The sequence below is a fragment of the Ruditapes philippinarum genome, unplaced genomic scaffold, assembly GCF_026571515.1.
Source record: "Ruditapes philippinarum isolate M1 unplaced genomic scaffold, ASM2657151v2 ctg114_1_1_1_1, whole genome shotgun sequence".
Classification (NCBI taxonomy): Eukaryota; Metazoa; Mollusca; class Bivalvia; order Venerida; family Veneridae; genus Ruditapes; species Ruditapes philippinarum.
In genome coordinates, this window is record NW_026859562.1 from 77,383 (window position 1) to 100,512 (window position 23,130).

General features: G+C 33.7%; 1 protein-coding gene across 1 annotated transcript; it reads right to left on the reverse strand.

Annotated features, from left to right (window-relative positions):
• Window positions 1–4,930: 4,930 nt before the first annotated feature.
• Window positions 4,931–23,115, reverse strand: LOC132757001 (outer dynein arm-docking complex subunit 4-like). The gene is made up of 16 exons (XM_060748168.1): window positions 22,993–23,115; window positions 21,915–22,865; window positions 17,139–17,270; window positions 12,889–13,042; window positions 11,927–11,982; window positions 11,416–11,673; window positions 10,955–11,096; window positions 10,271–10,456; window positions 9,150–9,326; window positions 8,616–8,802; window positions 8,169–8,329; window positions 7,693–7,891; window positions 7,079–7,165; window positions 6,757–6,953; window positions 6,568–6,636; window positions 4,931–6,380 (listed from the first exon to the last, which is right to left on the reverse strand). The coding sequence occupies exons 2-16, from the start codon at window positions 22,659–22,661 to the stop codon at window positions 5,929–5,931; spliced, it is 3,204 nt and encodes a 1,067-aa protein (XP_060604151.1). The 5' UTR covers window positions 22,662–22,865; window positions 22,993–23,115; the 3' UTR covers window positions 4,931–5,928.
• Between the last annotated feature and the right edge of the window lie 15 nt (window positions 23,116–23,130).

Consider the following 23,130-nt stretch of genomic DNA (forward strand, 5'->3'; position numbering starts at 1 on the left):
GTCCGTCCGAGCAAACATTTTGAGTTTAGGGGCTATATAACAGTAAAGAGAACAAAGAGAACAATAGGTTCATTCCGTGATCGCTAGTAGCCCTTAAGAAAACAAAGAAAATAACAAAGAAAATAGCCCCTAAAGCCAAAATGTTGGAACGTCCGTCCATCCGTCCGTCCGAATTTCGTTTCCGGACTAGTTCTCTGCAACTACTGGCTGGAATTCAACGAAACTTTATGGGAATCATCATTATCAAGAGGAGATGCGCATATCGTCAGCTTGTTCCAGTCGCACCCTTTAACTCAGAGTTATGGCCCTTGATTAGTTATGCAGTATGCATATAGAATAGAAATCGTTTCCGCGCTACTTCTCTGCTAATACTAGCTGGAATCCAATGAAACTTTATAGGAACCTTCAATACTAAGAGGAGATGCGCACATCGTTGCCTTGTTCCGGTCAGACACTTAAACTTAGAGTTATGGCCATTGATTAGCTATGCAGTATGCAACCACAGGAATAATCGTTTTCGTGCTACAACTCTAGAACTAACGACTGGAATTCAACGATACTTTATTGGAACCTTCAATACCAAGATGAGATGTGCATATCGTCGCCTTGTTCCGGTCAGACACTTTAACTCAGAGTTATGGCTCTTGATTAGTTATGCAGTATGCATATAGAACAAAATTCGTTTCTGCGCTACTTCTCTTCAACTACTGGCTGGAATTTAACAAAAGTTTATGGGAATCATCAATATCAATAGGAGATGCGCATATAGTTGGCTTGTTCTGGTCAGACACTTTAACTCATATTTATGGCCCTTGATTAGTTATGCAGTATGCATATAGAGCGAACTTTATGGGAACCTTCAATACAAAGAGGAGATGCACATATCATCGCCTTGTTCCTGTCAGACACTAACTCAGAGTAATGTCCCTTGATTAGTTATGCAGTATGCATATGGAGCAATAATTGTATCCGTGCGACTTCTCAGCAACAACTGGCTGGAATTCAATTAAACTTTATGGGAACTATTGATACCAAGTATCAAACTTTTCTGATGACAAGCATATGATGATCAATTCTAGTAACTAATTTTATTATTTTTCTGAGTTATTATTCATAAGCATTTAATTCAACAATACTTTGTATATCAAAGCACATGACCTTGATCTTAACAGTGACATAAGAAGAAAATGGTCATATCATAACTCATGGACATTGATAAGAACTGGACATCAATGTATTTATTTTTCACTCATTTTCATGAGTTGCATAATCATATTAGCATTATAATGTGATTTATTGTTTGTTGTCCTTTTTTCCCAATTTTTCATTTTGGAAACACTGTGCAATACTTCGGGAATTTTCCCTGGGCATTCAGAATACGCTACTTTTCTGACCTTATGATTATGCCAATATTCCACAAGGCTGTCCATGTATTTCCTTATAACAGGCATGCAGCAAAATTACAAAAGCTGACAATGTTATTCATTGGATTAGTAAAATATCTGGAGATTTATTATCTTTGTGAAATAATCCATCCAAAACTGACTACAGTGATTTCTTAAAAAACTAATCACCGGTCAACCGTTTGGACAAATAAAGTACAGGGCGTCATATCAAAACTACGCTAGTTCTTAGCATTGATGTATTTCAGTTCCACTGTATACTCGTGAGAACCGAGTCCGGAGTGCAAACAAACTTTAAATAAAATCGTAAAACATGCGCTGTTTCAGTTTGTATTTGTATTCCCTGTATTCCCTGGCTTTACGACTAAATCTATCAATTGTACGATGTATAAAGAAACCATATAGAGTCAGTTTGTCATATTGATCAACATTTCCATACATTGTATATAATTTGGCCCATGACTTGTATACATTCGCCTCATAATAAGCCCACTATAACTATATCTAAACGATATAAACAATATATCTCAAAGTTTTATTGATTTATTTAATAATATATATCTTTTTATCATGTACAAGGATGTGTTCAAATCAGTGTAGGCGGGACACAAGTTTACAGCCAATAATGTTAAGTTTTAGTAAGGCACCCACCCTAAATAAAAAGGAATGGATTTAACTCGGGACGCCGTTGGGATGGAAACAATCATGTGAATAAAGGTGCATCAGCATGGATATCAGAGAATGTTACATTTTCAGATAAATTTGTTCGATGATATGGATGCTATGTAAATGCAAAACAAGGACTGCTTAGGAAGTATCAATCAAAAAGCATTTATGACTGTTTAAAGCGAAGTTCAAGACTAACTTATTCTTTCATTGGTATAGCAGATAACATATGCTATTGTGTTTCCTATGAGGTTTTATTTCACAATTGGTTAACACTAACAAACGAATCTGAATGTAAACTAACACTTTTTCTTGCCAAATTTTAGTCCTGGTGAGACATTTTCGAAGAAATTGGAGAATGCAAAAATACATGTATATGAAATAATTGCCATTGGTCATATAACTTGGAAGCCGTCTTCAAAAAGGCACTTTGGTCAGTGTGTTTATTAAACATGATGATGGTAAAGAAGTAGGTTACTTTACCGGGTCATGTTTCTTAAAAGAAACTGGATTTATTTGTACTAAAAGGGATGATGGTAGTTCATTCAATGGCAACTGTAGTGGTACGTTCATGTGCTATTCCTGGTTTCGGTTTTTGTTATCATCAAGGGCCGTCCACGTGGATTTCTTCTCTTAAAAACTTTAGACAATATTACACAAATCTCCAAGGCTTATTACTTTCTAATTTAAAGACGAAAATACTCCAGTCAATAGGTACTGTATCAGTTTGGACAGGTTTGTTCCGAAATTTCATTTTAACTGAATTTCGGGATACGGAAGTTTTAAAGAAAAGTACTACTTGTCTATCATTAATTAACGTAAACAACACCCTCGTGTTTGATCCTGCTGAAAGGTCGTCGGATAAGAGATATGTCTGTGAAGATGATGATTTAAATATTGATGAGCAATCGCCAATCAAAACAACTGACAAGAAAGCATTCCCATCTACACAAAATTCAAATGATATCATGCATAGCACCATATCTGAAGTTCGTTCTTATTTGACAACGATCATTATTTTAAGTATTGTTTTCTTAGTTTTCATTTTCATTTTTATAGTTTTGCGGAAAAAAATAAAAAAGTATGTATGCGGACGAGAAGATACGAGTATAGATGTTCATGAAACAACATCCAACAATAGTGACTTACGTTCAGGATCTGCCGAAGATAGAAATATCCAGAACATACACTTAACAAATCTTATAAGTGTGCATGTATAAATGGTTTCATAGGTGTATCAATATTTGCCCGATCATGCTGAAATTTTGAATAAATACAGAAAAGAGACACAGTATCATTTTTATTCATTTTTTTTTCATTCAAGATACAAATTTAAGATGTATTACTAAAATATGTGAATGCGTGTCAAAAGTCGATGTTGCAAAATGATGCCCTGATACCATATGTGCCCGCCCTGACTGTGTATTACAGCCTGGCAGTGTCGTCACATCGATGTAACATACCGTTGTTGATAATTTTGGAATTTTGGAATAATGGTGTCGGCGAGGAAGGTTACCAACGATGCCAGTTGCTCTGTACTCAATGATTAGCCTTTTGAAAATATTTCGGTGTACAACCATGCGAGGCGCAACCTACAAATGATACATACATGTGATACGTAAATAAAAAAATATGCATTTATGTTTGTCTTAGGTAGAAACTGAATTTAAATGATATTCGGCTTTTACAATGCAAAGGAATTAAAATTATATTTAAACAAATAAATTTTGTTACCAACCTGTGTTTGGTGTACACCAGCGTTGACCAATCCTAGGGCTATGTCATGCTGTTGTATAGATAATCTACCCATGTGGTGTTTTTCTGATACGTGGACCTCTATCGTATCCGAGAATATCATGTGCAATTTTATTTCACCCATTCTGACAATTGTTCGTGCATTTTGTGAATTCCGTTCGTTCATGGTTGAACACACCTCATAAATAAAATTGACATGCCTGAACACGGGAAAAGTGTGGGAATGCAGCCAATAGGTAGTACACAAAATTTTGCAGAAATATATTGATAAACGAAAGTTATAAGGACATAAATGGTGCACACTTATAAGATTTGCTAAGTGTACAAGCAGTAAGTAATGAAATAACAGACTCTGAACTATAATGTCCGTTATGTAGCGACAGAGTCGACAAATGAAATCGCTAATGTTTTGAAAGATAATTTGCCGGAGAAATGTACATTTTCTTGGTGCACCAGGGATATGTTTTCTACAAAGGGAACAATTTATGTAATGTTATCAAACTAATTTTAAAAAAGATAAATATTAAAAGTAGTATCAAAATAAAAGTTTCTTGTAAAACTCAATTATCAAATTTTCGATTAATGTTTTGGAAGGTATATGGCAACAGAGATTTTCCAAAACATTGCTTATTTTCAATATATTATGCAGAACAGCAGAGAAATACGTAACGTACATATAGGTTTAGTATTTCATATTTTAATAATTTTAGTGAAACACTTTTCATGAAAGGTACCGGTAGATTGCATTGACACTAATTTTAGAAAGTAACTGATCTTGAAGTTTTCATATATTATTTCTTGTTTCTGTTGCTCTTAATGGATCCCTTGCTTTTCAGATTATATAATTTTTAATATTTCCATGAAATACAGACGCGTTCTTAAAATCAATTGGTGTCTTTTCTAGAGTTACCTTTTCAATTTATATTAAATACTGACACGTTCAAATCAAAGCGGGGGAATAGGGAGGGTAATTTACAACGTAACACTATATAAGAACTGTTTAAAGTCGTTCAATATGCATTTCTAATGACCACTTGTCATAAAATTATATACATGTATTTCACTTTTCATTTTTTTCTACTTCATAGAGATAACTAACGGGATGCTGCAAAAAACATTTATTTACAAAATTCATATAAACTTAATTGGAGTAGAAATTATTTATACATGTAAAGAAAAAGATAATAATATCACAGTTGTGTGTATATATCAATACAATTAAAATCATATCGGCAAGACAACAGTATCTTCATAAACAATAAAAGGGAGACAAACAGTTGACTAGAACAAGACAAAACAAGGAAAATTTAAAAGAAAAAGCTGCAACTTACAGTTATTTTAACAGAGTAGTTTAAAAGATACTAGAAGAATAGTTTTGCCCTACTCTTTTGTCAGTGTAAGATGTCTTATTACTACAAACACTGCATGTTTACAAATTGGTCAGTAAGTTTTCCTTTACAAGTACATTTTGTTACATACACAGACATATAACGACACTCACAAAACATCACGAAATGTCTAAACAAAAACTAACAAATACGGTATCATAATGTCCAATATTTGGCACAGCGTTTCAAATATATCACTTTTAACAACCATTGTCATCATAGAAATACGCACAAATGTAGCAATGTGCAGCAGGTCAGTGTCGGTATCAGGAGCCGTTCCTGCTGGAATTCTCCCCTCAATAAAGATTAAACAGCTCGAAAACGACGGGGAGAATTCAAGCAACATGGCAGCATGTATCACTAAATCTACCAACTGTCCGAGTGGGATTTACCTTTCATCGAAATTAAAATAAAGGTAGAAAACTCTTAGTAGATTTCAATATTGAAGAAAATAAATGACAATAGATGCTGTCTAAAGAAACTTCATTCAGTAAAGCTGCGCATGAGCAACACTACGTCCGAAAATTGGAATGAAATAGCACACAGCATCGGTCATATGTCAGTTCTATTATCAATTAAGCTTTTAGTCATAACCATTTTCTATGAAATTTCTATTAAATTAAACGAAAGCGAAATAACCGAAACTCCGAAACTTTATAGCAAATGGCTAATGGAACTTTAAGGCACTGTAGCTTTCATCAAAGCACCAATGATGTTCATTTTCCTTTTCCTGACACAAATGTTTCCGATCTGATATGGTCTCGGAGATCAATTGATGATCCAAACAAGGTAGACTCCGTCCGTAGTCTTTCTAGATCTAGGTTTAGATCATTTACATCCCCTACAGTGTCAGTTAGCGACACATCGCCATCATCTTCTGGAATAAGAATGCTAGAATATTCCGATTGGGCTGCTGGAGTTTTTGCATAGTCTGCCCGACAGCGATACCCTAAGTTTGCATGCATCCTCGCGATTTCAGCACGTGATCTCGATAAACCCTGCATTTGATATTCTGAAATTGTCGTATTATCGCGAGAGATTGGTGTCATGAAATTATCAGACCGAGATTCTGGGAAATTCATCGGACCTTTGGTGCGCATTTCCTCCACAATACGGTCATTCACGTCTTGTAGAGCTTCTCTGATGGCGTCTTCTGCCTTTTCGTCACCTGCAACATAAATATTAATGTAATAAATGATGTATAAATGTAAACATACATTATATATGTGTGTGTAAATATAAAAAAGGTTTACATAAATTCGAGTTGCATTATTCCATTTGAATTGTTCTGCGTTTCAAATACTGTATGAGTTATGAATAATCGCACTGTTATATAAAGAGTGTGCTGATTTTACCTTGTAATCTTGCTTGATCCAACGCCTTCTCAAATGTGTTAAAAGCGGCATGGTACTGCTTTAATTTCACTGAAAGTAAATAAAAAAATAATCAAGAAAGAATTTTACTCGAAAATAAGTTCCATCAGTAATCATGAAATAAAAAAACACATCTAACACAAAACAGATAGTATATATAATATAATTTACCTTCTGCGACACCCATAAGGACACATGACTGTAACTGATAACTCCATTCAACAGCCTCTTCAGCGGCCTCCAGAGACTTTTTCGCGGCATCTTTGGCATATTCAAAGTCACCGAGAGCCAGAAAACAGTTACCAATCTCGTGAAACAGCCAAGCAGTCTCTATACGTGATGCACACATAGGAGTCTTTCGGAGAAACCTGAAAATCAAATACATGTAGTAAATATATCTTTCTGTGTTCTAATATCTCAATATGTTATCTTTTGTTTAGCATACACAAAATCATCACATTTATTCAGTTCGAGAATATCAAGAGATACTTACACGTCTAAGGCTTCTTGATGTCGCTTCTGAACAACGAACACTCTACCAAGGTTACCAAGTGCACGTGAAATCGCATCATCTAATTTGCTGAAATATAACATAAAAACATGATAATTGTAATCAACATTAAACATTGAACGCATAATTTTCTATATCTTAATCATTTGATGAATGAGATATTACAAGACAAATAACCCGTGACGCTATTACTATAAGATTCGTTTGAACATACGTATATTTATTCTAGCTCAGCTTGTACCTAATTTGAAACATTCTCGAGTCCACTTCCTGCAACTAACCAGTACTATTGGTCCCAGATACAGGTGATTAAATCACAATTTCTGGTTAGTCAGAATTAAGCACAGATTGTACTTTGACATAAAAAAGTTCTGAGATTTAAGGAAAAGCCCAGAAAAAGCTTTATAACCTCGAGACCTGGTGTCATCTAAGAAAACATAATCATGACATAAGTAGGGGTCAAACCCACGATCCCTTGGGTTGAGGGACGGACACATAAACCACTTAGCCACCGCTACCTTCTACAACATTGCAGTACAAAAGCTTTTAAACGTCTTAATTAACAAACATTTAACAATCTCATCTCATTTATTTACTGTTTCTCTCCAATTGCAAGATCTTTATTATGATGGTCAAGACCCCTTTCATAATCCTTTTTGCTCATGCACACGTTGCCAAGGTAACTGTGTAATGATGACATATGCACGTGTTTGTCGGGCAAGTCTTCTGTGTCAAGAATCTTCAGAAGGTGTGCAGCTTTATCGCCACAGGCGTCGTACTGTCCGTCTGCATATACTGTAAAGATAATCAAAATGTTATACATGTTTAAATTATTCCACGATGGATAAATAACAATTACAAACCGTCCGAATGTGACATTGAATCTAACCAAAATGTTATATACTATAACAAATATATTTTCCATGTTACGTAGTAAACAGTCATTTTAGTTAATTAAATATATATGGCGTAATTCGTAAAACGTTATATATCTAAAGTATAATATTTATTCAGCGCATGTTTAATACTATAGGTATACTTGATGACTTATTCATGAAACATTTTGTCTTACACATTTCAATTTCCTCCATTTCCTTGGCAACGTATTTTCCTACAGCTATTCGGCGTCTTTCTAGTCTATCCTTCTGACCACCAAAGTTTCTCAACTTTTTCGGGGGTGTTCTTGTTTGAATAGGCTTCTCCTGGTCACTGGTGTCCATAGCTGTCCCTTTGCTGTAAAATAATTTCAAATAATTCAAAGTCGTAACTAATTTATTATCATTCCTTATTATTTACATGTCAATATATTACCTTATCGCAAAAAAAGATGATCAGAAGACTCCCCTAGCTATTTTGCAGATGTAAAAACTACATTTCATTTAATGACATACATTCAGATATCTAATGTTTTCATGAGATGCCAAAAACAATATCAATCGAAATTTCTCTGAGAACATGTCAAACATTAATTACACAATTATTCATATAAGAAATAATGAGATCAGTGCTATGCTCGAACCTTTCGTCGCTGTTGCGAAGGTCACTTCCAGGTCGGTATGATTTGAACAGGAATTGTTGGCTCAAAGATTCCTTGCTATCGTACTCTTTATTCTTCCGCAGTTTACCATCCTTACTTCTTCTTTCCGGGTCCTGCTTTGATCTTTTCATGTCTAGATTTGAATGTTCTTTAGGCTTTATTTTACGACCTATTACAACAATCGATTTAGTTTAATATATACAACTAATATTCACATCTTTAACGGAAAAAATATTTAAGACTGAACTTATTTCACAATATCTTGTAATTTTTTTAATCATGATATTCATAATTGATTTTATCATAATTATAATCATGAATATCATCTATTTCACCGTGCGTTTTTCCATTGAAACGAATAAGCATCAGAGAGTTTCTTTTTGGTACATTTTCACAAAATTGAACATTATCAAATGCATGCAGTCCTTATTGTACTACATGGTATACAATTTTGTAAATGTCTGCATTGTTTTCCTGACCTATCTTTATGCGCTTAAAGATGTATTTTTGATTTACCTTCGACAACATGTAGAAACACATTGCGCGCATGCTTCCGCTCTTGGGCTTCCTCCACTTTCTTGTTCTCCAGGTAATTATACCAGGTGTGTGGGGCCTTAGATTGCGCTTTCTTCTTGTAGTGTTTACGTTTACGTGACTCATTTTCCTTGTCTTGCTCTTCAAGCAAACTCTCCACTGCTGTCACAAATAAAATAACAGTCATTATACTTTCTGCTAGTGTCCATGCTAAAATATTTTCAATTTGGACAATACCTTCATCAGTTTAAAGAAAAAATCAAAATGAGCCACGTCATGACAAAACCAACATAGTGGGTTTGCGACCAGCATGGATATAGACCAGCCTGCGCATCCGCGCAGTCTGATCAGGATCCATGCTGTTCGCTATCAGGTTCTCTATTGTAAAAGAGTTGGTAAGCGAACAGCATGGATCCTGATCAGACTGCGCGGATGCGCAGGCTGGTCTATATCCATGCTGGTCGCAAACCCACTATGTTGGTTTTGTCGTGACGCGGCTCAAATGTGTACTGAATGAAAAGCGAACAGTGCATACCGGGAGACTGACAAAACCCAGCCACACAAATATTCATAGGCACAAACGCCACCCTCAAATCTTTCTAGCCTCTAGACCGACAAAACACCAAATAATATTATTGGAGGACAATAGCCCAACTGTGATTATACATGGACCATTTTTTGCTAGTGTTGCGGTTTTTGCCCGCCTAGAAAAAAATGAGGGTATGCTTATGACTGCTTTGGTAAACATTGCATTGTGGGTTTTTATCTGAAAACGTTACAGATCATGATATGATGGCACTGTGGTCGCATGGGTAAATTACCTTGCAGTCAGCATAAAAGTAAATGAGTATAAATCAGTTTCTATTTTATTTTATTATGACGTGATAACATAAAAACGTATTACGTTATAAAACAAATAATCATCTTACCTTATTTTTTAAGAAGATCAATTTCTATGAAAGGTTCAGATTCTACATTTTTATCAAAGTACTAGTACATGTTATTGTAAATAAAGGACAAGAAAGCGGTATTATCAAATTTATTCATTGAAATATCTAATAAAAGTGCACGATTTGTATCATCATATGTATAGCTTTATTTACCTGATGACCCATGGATCATAGTCTTCCGTTTAGCCGACGTCTTTGTCTCTCGGGGTAGAGGTGTAGGGCCTACTGTCGGCACGGGATCACCTTTTCTGACCCAGTTCAAAACACGATCGTAGAGAAAATGAAGACCGTTCTGTGCTGTTGGCCCAACATTCATTTTGTTAGGTAAACTGATACCCTCTGAAATAATATTGCAGATTGAAAATCTATGCACTTATAAATATGATTTTATGGCACAAAGAATATACAATGTTAACAAGATCAGAAAAAAATACAGTACATTTTTTTACATATAGTTTAAATGCTTTGTCTGCTCTGCTGATACATTTTCTTACACAGTTTTGTCATTTATTATAGACAATTAAATGTTTATTTCCTTAACACAGCAGTTTGCCAAGACACTGTCATCATCTCTTCCCGTTAATCACATCAGAAAAGACATATATTGAAAGACATATGTTGATTCGTGTTGTCAAAGTACATGCTTAAACAAACTTAAACACAATTAAGATATGCTGGACATAAATCTATATATAAAGTTCTTCATATAGTAAGTCACTGGCTTTTACCATAACAGTTTACACTGGATTTTGACAGCCGGGTGATTATTCCGTTATTTCTTTTTAAACCGTGTCATTATATTTCATTGGTTTATACGCGTATGTAAGCTATATTTACCAGACTCATCGAGAAATTTCTCCAGATATTCCCGATCTTTGTACATGGAGCCAAGTATTTGCTTCATCATGTCCTCATCAACATCATCTACAGTGGGCGGTACTGTAGGTTGTTGTGGCTGCTGCTGTTGTTGTTGCATAGCCTTGAATGACCAAATTGTTTATTTTAATAAATGAGTGCGATTTCTATTTCATTTTATAAATTGTAATTGTATACTGTACGCCTTCAAATTTCTTACCTTTGCAAAAGATATGTTAGAAACTTATACTAACCTAGACTACGTAATAGCAAAAACGTAGATATTTTTGAAAGCGTTCAAAATAAGTAAATTATGGTTTTAGTTGATTATTATGATAAACCATTTAATATTGGTTCATATTTGTTTAAATAGATTAAGATTCTGATAATGATACATTATGCACGTGTCACTATTGTAATTTGAAAATTAAAGAAAATATTACAAGTGCTTTTCGTCTTCCCGGCATCGGTGTCATTTGACGCCCAAGTTTGGCACGCATAGTTGCAGGTGGCGGCTGAGGAGGTGGGACCGGAACGATGGTGGGCGGTTCTTCCTCTACTATAACGGACTCTCTATTGGTTGAGGCGTTAGAGCCATAGGAGTTATTGTGAACGTCGTCACTCATACGGGAGTTGGACCTTTGAGACTGCGCATTTATGTTGTCGCGGTTCTTCCGTGCCTTCTCGGACTTATCTTTAGACTAAAATAGACTTGTTGCTGTAAAAACTCATCGTAATCTGCACATAAGTATTATATTAACTAAAATTAACAAATCTTAACGATATTTTAGATAGTATTTATATCAATTTCTTTTAGTGGTGAAATAGAATAATGATATATTTCTTTGCTTAAGAACTTTGTTTCAGAGCGTCCATACATCAAGTAAACTTTATAAATCACCATTTATTTTTAACAAAATAAAGTGAAAAATATGAAGGTAAGAAAGAAAATACCTTTTTCTGCTGTGTAATATCTTCAGGACTTAAGGTGTTTTTCCTTTTCCTGGCGACTGAAATAGAGAATTTTACCAGAAATCTGCTTGTACATTAGAACTTTTAAAATCGTTACACAAGGTGTCTGCCTCGTAACAAAGTGATCATGGGCTCGAGTAATAATGGCATCACGACCATGATTTATTCTCTGGTTTGTTAAAAGAAGTCAATCCCAGAATCTAGTTCAGATAAGCTAAATGTGTTCTAATTACTTATTTATCAACAGTAAAATTATATTGGTTTCATTATTATATGGTTGATTCCCGAAAAAGTTGTAACATAGAATGTCTCTTTTATTAATACACATGAAAAATGTACGTAAACAGAATGAAATGTTGCGGAACAAATTATCATTTTGCCATTTTAAGTAGGATTTTATCCGTTAAGCAATGACTTTGTACATGTGTCACCCGCTTTAAGGGAAAGTATTGCCATTTTTATTTCGTGCAAGCATTTTGGAAGTATTCTTTTTTAAAATCCAAACAATATTTTTTTCATCAGATATATAGCTTTATACACTTTAAAATAGGGGCTCCAAATTAACACAAAATATACAGATTTGTCTTAAACAATTGGTTCGTCGTTAAAAGGTGTTTGTGTAAGAACTTTCTTGCAAAAGAGATGTTTTCTTGTCTAATGCTTGGTTATCTTTTACCTGGAACTTCAAGAGTGACAACAAATATTGTATCAAGATAACATCTTGATAACGAACTGTTCTAAATGCTGGTGACATCTGTTTATCATCTAGAAAACATTATTCATTTGACATTAAACATTTTAATTATTTCTGTTTTAATGGACTTTAAGAGATACCAAACACTTGAATCATCAAGTCAGAAATGCAATAACCATCAAGAATTTAGTAAAAATATCTCGTTTCTATAGCAACATGACATTTAAACTAGAATTTATCAAATATAAACCTTTATGGTTCTCGGACAGTCCGTGTTTAGCCTTCTCTATACCGTCATGGAAGTCATCTTTGTCCGGTCTCATTCTTGCTCCCTTCTGGAAATAGTTTAAGGCGTTCTCATAGTCACCTTGTTCTAACAACAGCTCCGCCTTCTGCAGCAGTCCCTGTTAATATAATAATGTACACATATTTTTGGTGTCGAATATAACTTTAGAGATGAAATGTATCTTACAGATGGAAAAGAAGAGCAAAACAAAATGTCTTCAAGAATGAGTCTCATTTTTACGGACATCTCTATATCATTTGCAATTTGGTATCAGATCAGCTATTTGCCGAACAACTGAACATGATCTTATGAGCAAATAAACTATCAAGATATCCCCTCCCGATGTAAGTATTTGTTCAATGTTTTTTTTTTCTTGTTGATTTACTTTGCTCACAGTAACCTGGATTAAGCTTCTTGACCAGCGTTAACTTGTATCATTTTTGGCAAATAACAGCCAGAGGTCCACAAATTAGCAGTTTAAATTAGTAGTTGAATTGTCACAAGAACAGAACAGAACAAAGATTTTATTTGGCACAAACATATATACATGTTCATCGCTAATACGTTGTTACAATGTATGACATAATATACATAACATACATGAGAAAAGTATGACAAATTACCTCATCATATTTACAATACATTCAAAAAATATAGAAATATTGCTGTTATAAAAACATACACTGCACATGTAAATATTTAATACATACAATTACATATATCTTACACTGGGTGATTGACATGTTTAATTTATTTTAAGAATTCAGACCATGTAGACAATATTGCAAAGGAAAGAAAAGAAAAATATCTTTAATACTAAATAATAAAGTAAAGAAAAACTGGCCGAATACATATTTACAAATGTGTACTTTATATAATTTATACAGCGCTCATGTAATAACCTACTAGTCTTATAATCGCGGATATAGATAAACATATGCAAAAAATGTCAAAATATATATTTATAATATAATGGTCATCATAAAAGATGAAGCACACAGATTCATCCTAATATCATATGTCATTTACTTTACCTAGACTACGTAAACAAATAAATACCTCCATCTTTGTAAATGTAATCAAATGTTAAAATAGGGTGATATATATTTATTAAATATGAAGAAAACCAAAATTGTTATGATTAATCTGGACAAGTAAGTGAACAGTAGAAGTTGAACATATTGGGTAAAATTAACTAATTCCATTCTTTATAGCAAAAGAACTTTGATTTCAAGGGTATAAAATATAGTGCCTTAATTCTCTACAACACGGTACGATATTTTGAAGATCGATAATTTTAAAGGCCCATTAAGGTCAAGAAATCCTTTCATTTTTATTTCTCAAAAGCTTTTTTTCCCCATTTATTTTTTTATAGTTCCCAACAAGTTACTTAGTGGACAATCATCTGAACTGTCTCCTTCTTCTGTTGCAGTTAGTACATTTATAGTAATTTAGTATTATGTATGGAAGTCAAAATACTATTTTGATTACATCTTTCTGCCTTTATGACATTTTTCTTACATTTAGTGCTTTTTCATTCAGCTAAAAAGCATCTTATATGTTTCAAAACCATAACTTTACATTTTCATTTCTAAAGCATAATGTGCCTTTAATACTGTCAACATGTTGTTTTTTGTTTAGTACAACTTGGCTTTCACTCAAGTTTTAAATAGCCTCTAAAAATAAAAGCTTTTATCGTGATAATATTTCACGCGTAGTTAATTGCTTTATTCGAAATCGCAGTTGTCTGATTACTTTGTTTTAAGGTTCAATGCGTGACCTACGACAATAGAAGGTGACACTGTTCAAATTAACAGATAAAAACTTTAATTTAGACATCAAATGCTGAATTCAACAGAATCATCAAATAAACGGATATGATGCTTTGTATAATTTTCATAATCGGGCGTTCGTCAGTCAACATTTTTGTGTGTGAAAGAGGCAACAGTATCTCTTATAGTGAATTCCACATAATATAACAGTACTGGCAGTATGTATGTACACGGATATTTGATATTTGATACCTGAGGACGACAGAATGACACGTGAAGGAACATGAGACATATCTAATGTTGGCCGAATTCTTAAACATAAAACTTTGCGGGAGTAATATGATTAACAGATATATTACTTTCCTCTGTGATAAATAAACATGTTATAATGTTCTAATTTGACATACAGAATAATTTCACAAATACACCTATTTTGAAATGCAATATTATTAGTTATACCAGTTTCTGACGGGATATACGGGGAAATATAGCCCGAATGAGATAAATATAACTACAGGCACTAGCTAAAAAATGTATTACTGATACGTATATTCTCTCGTATCTTGTTTGTCTGCTTATGTGACAGTTGATCTCGGACATTGGGACACCGCCGAGACACAGGTGGCAGTATCAGTGTTTAGACACCCACCCCTATCTGCCCCTGGACCCCTACTACAACCGTGAAAAAAAATTCAACACTCTAAGGCTTACTATAAGGTACCAAATGCAAAACCACCGATAAAATTATATAAACATTTTTTTCCACTATCAATTTATCTATTTTAGTTCAAGCGTCTATTCGAGCAGTTTCCAACCCCATTTATATATATCATGTACTATATAAGACTCTGGAACCATTTAAGTGTGTATTTGCTTGAATATATTACCATTAACATAAAACTATTTAATATCTGGAAAATGTTACAAGGCATCTGTAAAAAGTGTCATTTTATTTCCTTTATTCAAGATAAACAGTGTACCAAGAAAACAGCCTTTAACCTTTTACCCCAAGAGCATATTGCGAAAAATGGCCGTTTTCATTGAAAAGCCTCCTGTAACAAGTTCAAACTGCTATGAAACTATGAAAAATGCTTCAATACTGATGAAACTTGGCTACACCATAGCCTCTGTAACAGCGTGCTCAATCGTAAATTTCCGGTTACCATAGCAACGGGGGGCGTCTCAAAATTGCCAAAAATCACTATTTTGCATTGTTTTTTTCCATCAAAACTGATTTCAAAGTGCTGCAACTTCTCAATGAATTAAGATAGAGTAAAAGGCTTTTCAGCGTCGGTTACTAGTTACCCTAAGATCGACCTGGGGCCATTTTTAGCCTGTCACATGTCCAAAATTTTCTTGGAGATGAGGGGGACTACGCCCCCCACCCTTCAACCCCCCAAACCCCCTGGCAACCCCCTGGTGTAACATTTGGATGGGGACGGCGCTGAAAAAGTGGTCACTTTTTTAACAACAATTCTCAAACGAAAAACAGTGTTTGGGGCCTAAATAGGGCATTTTTTCACTGCTTTAGGCCTCAAAAAGGGGGGGGGGGGCAAAAAGCCGTCGAAACACGCTTATATTAGGGAAAAGGTTAACAAAAAATGATGAAAAACCTTGGAATTACACAAAAACTAGATTTTCCATGTTAACACATGCCCTAACACCGAATTTGGTGAAAAATTGTTGTTTTTTTGACATTTTTTATTTTTTTTATTAAAGGGTATAAGTCTAAAAACATAACATTTGAATTTCTTACATGAATGAGCGGGGCCACTTTAAACAGAAATGTATGCAAAGATAGTTAAGAAATATAGTTTGAAATAAATTGTAAATCGTATTTTTTGCTTTTCTTGGCCCGATTTGAGTGAAAAGTGTTCAAACGCTTTTCATTTTGTGTCATTTTTTACAATTTGAATAATTATTCTGAAAAAAAACGAAGTGCGCGAATGATCTGAAATTTTGCACAAAGATTAGTGGTCTATCGGGCTACATCAAATGGTACATTTCTGTGGAAAAAATATTTTCAGTACCATCATGTCAAAAAACCTTTGTGGAGTCCCTTTTATATCTTATAATATCTGTCATTTTGAAACGGTGTTCAGCTACATGAAGAAATGGAGGATATTCAAATGTTTTTTTCCCAATAAATACAAGATTTATTTTCATTGAGTGGTATGAAAATAAATATTTCAAGAGTGACAGTAGCCACGAGTGGAACATGATAATTTTCATATCACAAAATGAAAATGAATTATAATGTATTTAAGATGAAAATAAATTATTATATACTTTTTCTCTTTTTTAACCTTATTAATAGGAAGACTTCCCTTTTAAAAAAAATGTGATAGTATAAAGTAAAAATATGCATTTTATTTCATCAATATTTTTCAATATTTCATTTATAAGTATATAATAAAAATATTTATTAAATTAAAACCAAACCTCGTGATAAAGTGGATCTAGTTTGAGGGCAAGGTCAGCATCCTGTGTGGCTTTTCTTAGTTTGCCCAACTTCCGGTACACTCGAGATCTAGCAATAATGGTTGTTTTCTCGTCCGAAATGAATTTTAGAGCCTGAAAATATATTAAGAGGAATATATCATTGTTTTTTTAGTTTAATTTTATTCATTCATTCATTCATTCATTCATTCATTCATTCATTCATTCATTTAGCGTTTAGTTTTAGCAATAACATTTTCAGTGTGTTTGCCGGTTCACAAGTTGTAAAAATTTGACTAATTTGAGTCAAATCCGACTTAAAGGCATATTTTTTTTTTCGTTTTGTAGAAAGCGCAAATGTGTGTTTTATAATGTTGTAATAATGGATTTACAATAGCACTTTATAGCGATTGACTTCAATGTTTAATAGAGGATAATCAATTTTTATATAAAATACGGGATTTGTTTCATCCAGTGGTATAAAAAAAAATCATGAGTGGCGGGAGCCATAAGTGATATATAATAATTTTCATACCACAAGATGAAAATAAATCCTGTATGTATAGAAACAACTTGATTTTTTGTTTATTATGTTTATTCAGGGTTTTTCAAATAGAAAGACCCTTGTTTACATTTTTTTTCTGTTTTCTTGACGTTACAATTTTTTCCCTAAAATTTTATGTATTGGTTGAATTTAGAAGAAAGTAGTCCGGCAAGACACCTGTGAATATGTTTCAATGCACTAAAAATAATTTTTACCGTGAAAATACGGAAATAAAAAATATTCATTTTATTTCATCAATTTTTCATTTATAAGTACATGTATATAATAAATTTAATTATTGTAATACCATTATTATAAAAGAATTTTGTTCGTGCACAAGAATATATTTCATGTTTTAAACTACATGTTGTTACTACAATATTAACATAAAAGATACGAGGTCCGAACAAATAGCATGATTAAATTTCGAGATACAGGTATTAAAAACTGAAGAAAAATGTAATTTTTAGATATTTGTTTCGTGGCCATTTAGTGGTTCTACGAGTAAGTATGAGCTGTAGAATTTGAGCAGCTTGAAAAAGAATCATTTGAGCCGCGTCACGACAAAACCAACATAGTGCGTTTGCGACTAGCACGGATACAGACCAGCCTGCGCATCCGCGCAGTCTGATTAGGATTCATGCTGTTCGCTATCAGTTTCTCTACTTGTAATAAAGTTTGTAAGCGAACAGCATGGATCCTGATCAGACTGCGCGGATACGCAGGCTGGTCTGGATCCATGCTGGTCGCAAACGCACAATGTTGGTTTTGTCGTGACGCGGCTCATTTACCCTTATTTACTTATTCAATGTAAAAAATATTGTGATATAAAACACCTCTCCTTTCTTAAAGTTAACGTAAATCTTGTGAGCATTAGGTGATGATCATTTAACAATTTATGACTTACTTATAACATAGATTGACATGTTTGTTGCGATCCTGCCTAATGAAATGTTAACAATTTTACGATGGAATTTAGTTCGAGTGCGCTACTACTACTTGTCAAATAACTTTGTTAATTCAATATACAAATAGTTTAATCCACTAACAGCAGGGGTATCACATACTTTAGACAGGCAACGATATTATTGGGCTTATTATTATAGTTACAGGGATCTTAAAACCCCTCAAATTATAGTCATTTTTGTAATGTACCTGTCTTTCATTATAAACAGATGTCTGGTTCAATGGGTCCAAATTTAAAATGTTGTCAATGAGTAAATTAAATACTGGGCAGATATCTGTAGTGGTTGGGTTAGAAAGTTGTCGTCTGCCCGTATACAGATAACTTTAAAGACAAATGGTTACTCATTATATTGATGATCTTATACATACATATTAGGTTTATGAAATTGCAGATCATAAAAAGATCGAATGAAATAGAAGGGTAGGAACGAATCGGGTGTACATATAAAACAGGGTCATTAAGTGATCTAGAGAAGAAATGAGTTACTTCAAAAATTTAAATGAAATGGTCCGATTTGTATTGCAAACATTTACTCTCCTTTTTCACTTTTTTTTTTATAAAACATTATACATTTTGTACAAATATTAACCCAGCTTAAGATGCATAGTTATGTATGTCCTTTTAATGAAGGCGTGACCTAATTTAACAAAATCATGAGGGTATTTTATGTGGTATGGGGTAGTTCTTTATAGTAATGTTAAACACTGCTAAATATGTACAAATGTAGTTTTACATGTAGTATTGTGACGAAGAAGAGTTTGAAACAAAACCATTTTGTGATACGTTGGAATGTTAATTGTCCCATAAAATAATTCTTATTTTTATGTTTCATGCGTGAAATAATTATACATCCACTTCATATGACGTGAATGACTCCCATGTTTGTACAAAACATTTTGATGTATCAGCAAGTGATGGACTATAAATTATTCCACGTCGATTGTTACAGTAACTAGTTATTGATGCTTTCACACGAGTAAAATAGTCATTAAATATTTACCAGCACCAAAACTATACATGATATAGAAATATGATCAAAATCGAAAAAGTTCGACAAGTTGGTGTTGAACGAGGATTGTTGTGGTTTAAATCAAATAGAGAATAATTAATATAATTATTCATAATATCACGTCACGAGTAATTATCGTAATATCAGCCCACCATTAATATTACATTGATTAATTAGTAACATCGTACATTTAAGAACAAATTAGTGATGAATCAGCTGGACCAAGGAGGATAAATGTGGCATCAAGTTAAATGAGCCGCGTCACGACAAAACCAACGTAATGCGTTTGCGACCAGCATGGATCCAGACCAGCCTGCGCATCCGCGCAGTCTGATCATGATCCATGCTGTTCGCTATCAGTTTCTCTACTTGTAATAGGGTTTGTAAGCGAAAGCATGGATCCTGATCATACTGCGCGGATGCGCAGGCTGGTCTGGATCCATGCTGGTCGCAAACGCATTACGTTGGTTTTGTCGTGACGCGGCTCAAATGAATAGATCAAATAACACCACATAATGTAATGACATACAATTTATTTCTTCACATGTACATTGTTGTTGTTGTTGTTGTTGATACTTTAAGCCACTTAATTCAGTCTTTGACTGTTTCAAGCATTAAACCTGCTTATTTTGTATAATGGGGTCGTCCTGCCTTGATATCGGAACAGCCCATTGTAATTATGAGGGATATCAAGTTAGAGATGTTACCATCCTACTCAAAGCACACGTGTTGTCAGCAATAAAAATTTTAATAATTCAGTAACAAAGATTAATGAGTATCTCTAAAATGTAAATTTTGTTTTCCGGACGAATAATAAATGAGATATTAAAATGAAAGTTGATTTTATCTAAAAAAAATAACATCGTTTGTGGTGTAGTATCTCAATCAAACATTAATGAATTATTTGATCATTTTTTTCATAAATATATAGGCCTTATGAACGCATCTCAAATCTTGTAATAATGGAATTGGCTGCATACTAGATTTTTTGTTTAGAAAAGAACGGTATGGTGATAGTTACACACAATTACAGTATTTGTTATTCATTTATTAAAGGTTCAAGAAATCATTTTAAACACTGTAATATATTGAGTAATAAACGTAAAATAGAAAGGGTACAGATGCTAAGTTATGAACGTTTTTTATAATTGATATAAGTTAGTTTAAGGAACAAGTATTTAAAATTTGAAGTGAATTACAAAAGTTACAGTAAAGAAAATTAATTGAACATTTTGTCGCGGAAGCGTACCACCGGTATGAGATGAAAAAGCTTCCCGTACTTAGTGCACTTTTAATAAATTTTTGAGCAAAAACTTTGAACTCAATAAATTTTAATCAGACAGTATGTAACACCCAGTTACATCAGCGTTTTTATACTAAGCAGTATACAAGTTGTTTAGTGTAACAGTTGACAAAGTAATTAAAGCCGCGTCACGACTGAAACCAACATAATACGTTTGCGACCAGCATGGATTCAGACCAGCCTGCGCATCCCCGCAGTCTGATCAGGATCCATGCTGTTCGCTTACAAACCCTATAACAAGTAAAAAAGTGATAGCGAACAGCATGGATCCTGATCAGACTGCGTGGATGCGCATGCAGGCTGGTCTGGATCCATGCTGGTCGCAAACGCATTATGTTGGTTAATTATTAAATGAAGTATCGTTAAACTCTTAAAGGAGTTAAAGCAGCATACAACTCATATTTTAAATTTCATGGTGTCTAAAGCTAAAATTTGGTTAATGAATATTTGCCTTTTAATTTTTTTTCGTATTTCGTTTGGTTTGTTTATTGTGTTTGGGGTCTGTATCTCAAACTAGTCGCTATGTATGTTCGTATTTTAACGTATAACTTACATAAACTATACTATATAGATGCAATACAATTCAATGCCACTTAAGAAGGAAATTCATCATAATCGTTAACTTTTACATATACAAATATACAATATCTATTACTTTGTCATAAGATTCGGAAAGAAACTGTTGAATGTGCAAAACTCGTCATATTTTCAAAATACTTATAAATAACTGTGAAGAATATGAATTCAACTTTTCAGTTTTCTTTCAACAATATACATTAACAGTGTTTGGAAAATTACATTTTAGATATACTGTGACAAATATAAATAATTGCATAATTTCAATGATAAAAGTAATATATTTACATACCAGAGAAAGTCAATAACCGTATTATGTGGATTTTTATGAGTGACTGACTGACTTTGACTAATTTTAAGACTTAAGTAAAACAACATACCAGATTATAACTCTTCAGCGCTTGTTCGTAGTTTCCGTCTTCGCTAAATATGTCCCCTTCCTTTTTATAAACGTCGTGCATATATTCTATTCTGTTCTGTTCCGGTTTGGGCTTCTGGGACAACTTTGGTAATTTCGGCAAAGTTCTTTGAGTTGTGTTGCCGTGTTGATGTTCTTTCACGTGCAAATGCTGAGGTCCATGTTGATGATGATGATTATGATGATGATTTTCGCCTTTGTGATGATGACTCTCACCTTTATGGTGATGGTTTTCACCTTTATGGTGATGATTTTCACCTTTATGGTGATGATGGTGGTGATGATGCGTTAACGTATTTGTGTTATGCTGTTGTGTTGTATTGTGTATCACGACTGCGTGTTGAGACGTACTATTCTGCGTCAAATTGCTCGTGTTACGTGCCAGGTGAGGCGTGGACGACCTGCTCGAACTGGCCGTAAAGTTATCTTTTAAGTCTCTAAATGGCACTTCCGGAAGAGTTCGTCCCTGTCGAGCAACCATATTTGAAGCTTTCTTATTATCCATATGTTTTGGAACTCTTGGAAGTGCCCTTGATTGCTTAACGTTTGAATCCAGCTTGGATAGGTTTGAGTTAGGAACTGACGGAAGAGCACGGGAATGTTTCACAGAGTTTAAAGGTTTCACTGAATAATGAGAAGTTTTAGGGAGTTTTGGCAAAGAGCGCAATTTGGAATGATGGCTCTCTGGTGATAAAACTTGTACTCCCATCGCTTTATGTCAATATAAATGTTTCAGAGTCCTTTTTTCAATAAAAAGACCCAATAATTTGTTTGTTCACTTTAACGAAAAGTTCCTCTATGTTTCTTCAAATTTCGTAAAACAGCTCTACATTATAAGCACATCGGCCGCCATTTTGATTTTTAAAATTTCGAAAAGTACGACCGTTGTCCTTAGGTGTGACGAGAAAACAACCTAGAATAAGAAACAAAAATTACTTTAATATTAAATATACAATACCATTTTACATATATCCATTTTTAAAATAAACAAGAACAATTTTTTTAGATAATCCGTATAAGAATACACAATTATAACGTACTCCAATAAGACGCTCGAGGAATCTATGCTTGTTTGTTAAATGGCGATTCTATTGTTTCATAACGTTGCTTCGAGACAAGCGATTGACAAGCTAGCGTTACATTTTACTTCTTTTTAAAAAAAATCCTTTCACTGAATA